We start from the raw sequence: 1,363 nt of genomic DNA on the forward strand, positions 1-1,363 counted from the left end.
TTTGCTGAGGATAGAGAGTTTGGCTCATTGTATAATCACATAAAGTGTTCCTTAAAAAATAGAAATAGAGTGCCCCCCGCTGAGCACCTCATGAGTATCAGGTAATTCCCCTCATGAGAATGAGATATTTCCCCTCAGTGTCTCAATAATAATCCTTAATAATGGAAAGTTAAAAATAGTATCAATCCTCAGCCCTATATAAGCATGTCTTGAAAATGGGTCGGGGCCTTCAGTTGGAAGCTCCTGTGAAGGTGCCACTGGAGGTCCAGGCTCGAGCTTACAATAAACTCCTCCTGTGTTTGCATCAGAAGAGACGTCTTGGTGGTCTTCTTTCGGGGATTTCGCAATTTAGGAACAACACTCCAACCTTGAAAAGAAGAAAAACAGGATGTTCTGTGCAGATAAAAGAAAAACACCACTCCCCGGCCAAGAAGCAGCACTGACCCCCCCCCAAACTCCCCCTCCCCAGACCTAACGTTTCTTCCCGCTTTTGCAAACACCCCAGCAACATCCAATAGATTTAAAGTATTAGAAAAGAGGCCAATAGGATAGAGAGAATTTCAAGTCTCCCTAACCCTATAAAATCATGCTTTGTAAGGGGGTGCGGGCTCTGGGTCAGAAGCCACTGCGTTGGTGAGAATTGAGAGTCCAGGCTGGAGCTTGCAATAAGCTCCTGTGATTGCATCGACCAGACTCCTTGGTGGTCTTTGGGGATCCGAAATCCGGGCACAACCGGGCCAACAATCACATTCTATCAAATGCATTTAATGTCTGTTGTGGCTTTGAATTCTCAACTTTTCTTTGTTTGAAATTCCACAATTTATCAATAACTTGTCCTGAGTGATGGTACTGCTTTGAGGAGACAAAAGTGTTTAACCAGTAAATAAGTCAGCAGGGGCTTAGGTTAGACCTCTTAAAAGATGATTAAAAAAAGACTTTAATCCCTCCGCTCCGCGGCAGCCGGGCTTTAGGGAAGAAAGCTTGGGCTGGGAAAGGAAGTGGCTGGAACTCTCTTCAATCCCCACGGAAAGAGATGAGCCCTGGCGTCTCCCGTCAATCAATGATCAGGGGGAAGGTCCACAATCACTAACCAATCACATATCAGGGTTGAGGTGACGTAACCGTCCAATGAGAGGCGCTGTTCTTCCGAGAGTGGTACGGGGCTGCGCGAAACTTCCCCCCCCCCCAGCACTCCGTTGTTTGAGACCGGTTCCGTGTTTGAGCGTCACCGTTTGGACTCTGAGGACTGCGCGGCCCTTAGTGAGGACACCAGGACACCCCGGAACCTGGACATGGTGAGTGTGGAGCGAGGAGTGCGGGGGTTAGGTCGTGTAGCGCAGGCGGGAAGCGGCAGGACGACCCC

At 48.6% G+C, this 1,363-nt stretch overlaps 1 protein-coding gene across 1 annotated transcript in view; it reads left to right on the forward strand.

Annotated features, from left to right (window-relative positions):
* The first annotated feature begins 1,170 nt into the window (after window positions 1-1,170).
* Window positions 1,171-1,363, forward strand: part of LOC104869636 (zinc finger protein 709) — a 14,793-nt gene continuing 14,600 nt past the window's right edge. Inside the window, exon 1 of the mRNA XM_010634987.3 lies at window positions 1,171-1,295. Within this exon, the coding sequence (XP_010633289.1) occupies window positions 1,293-1,295 (3 nt within the window). The 5' untranslated portion in view covers window positions 1,171-1,292. The remainder of the gene's footprint in view (window positions 1,296-1,363) is intronic.

Source organism: Fukomys damarensis, unplaced genomic scaffold (genome assembly GCF_012274545.1).
Source record: "Fukomys damarensis isolate Sample0158 unplaced genomic scaffold, DMR_v1.0_HiC HiC_scaffold_37, whole genome shotgun sequence".
Lineage (NCBI taxonomy): Eukaryota > Metazoa > Chordata > Mammalia > Rodentia > Bathyergidae > Fukomys > Fukomys damarensis.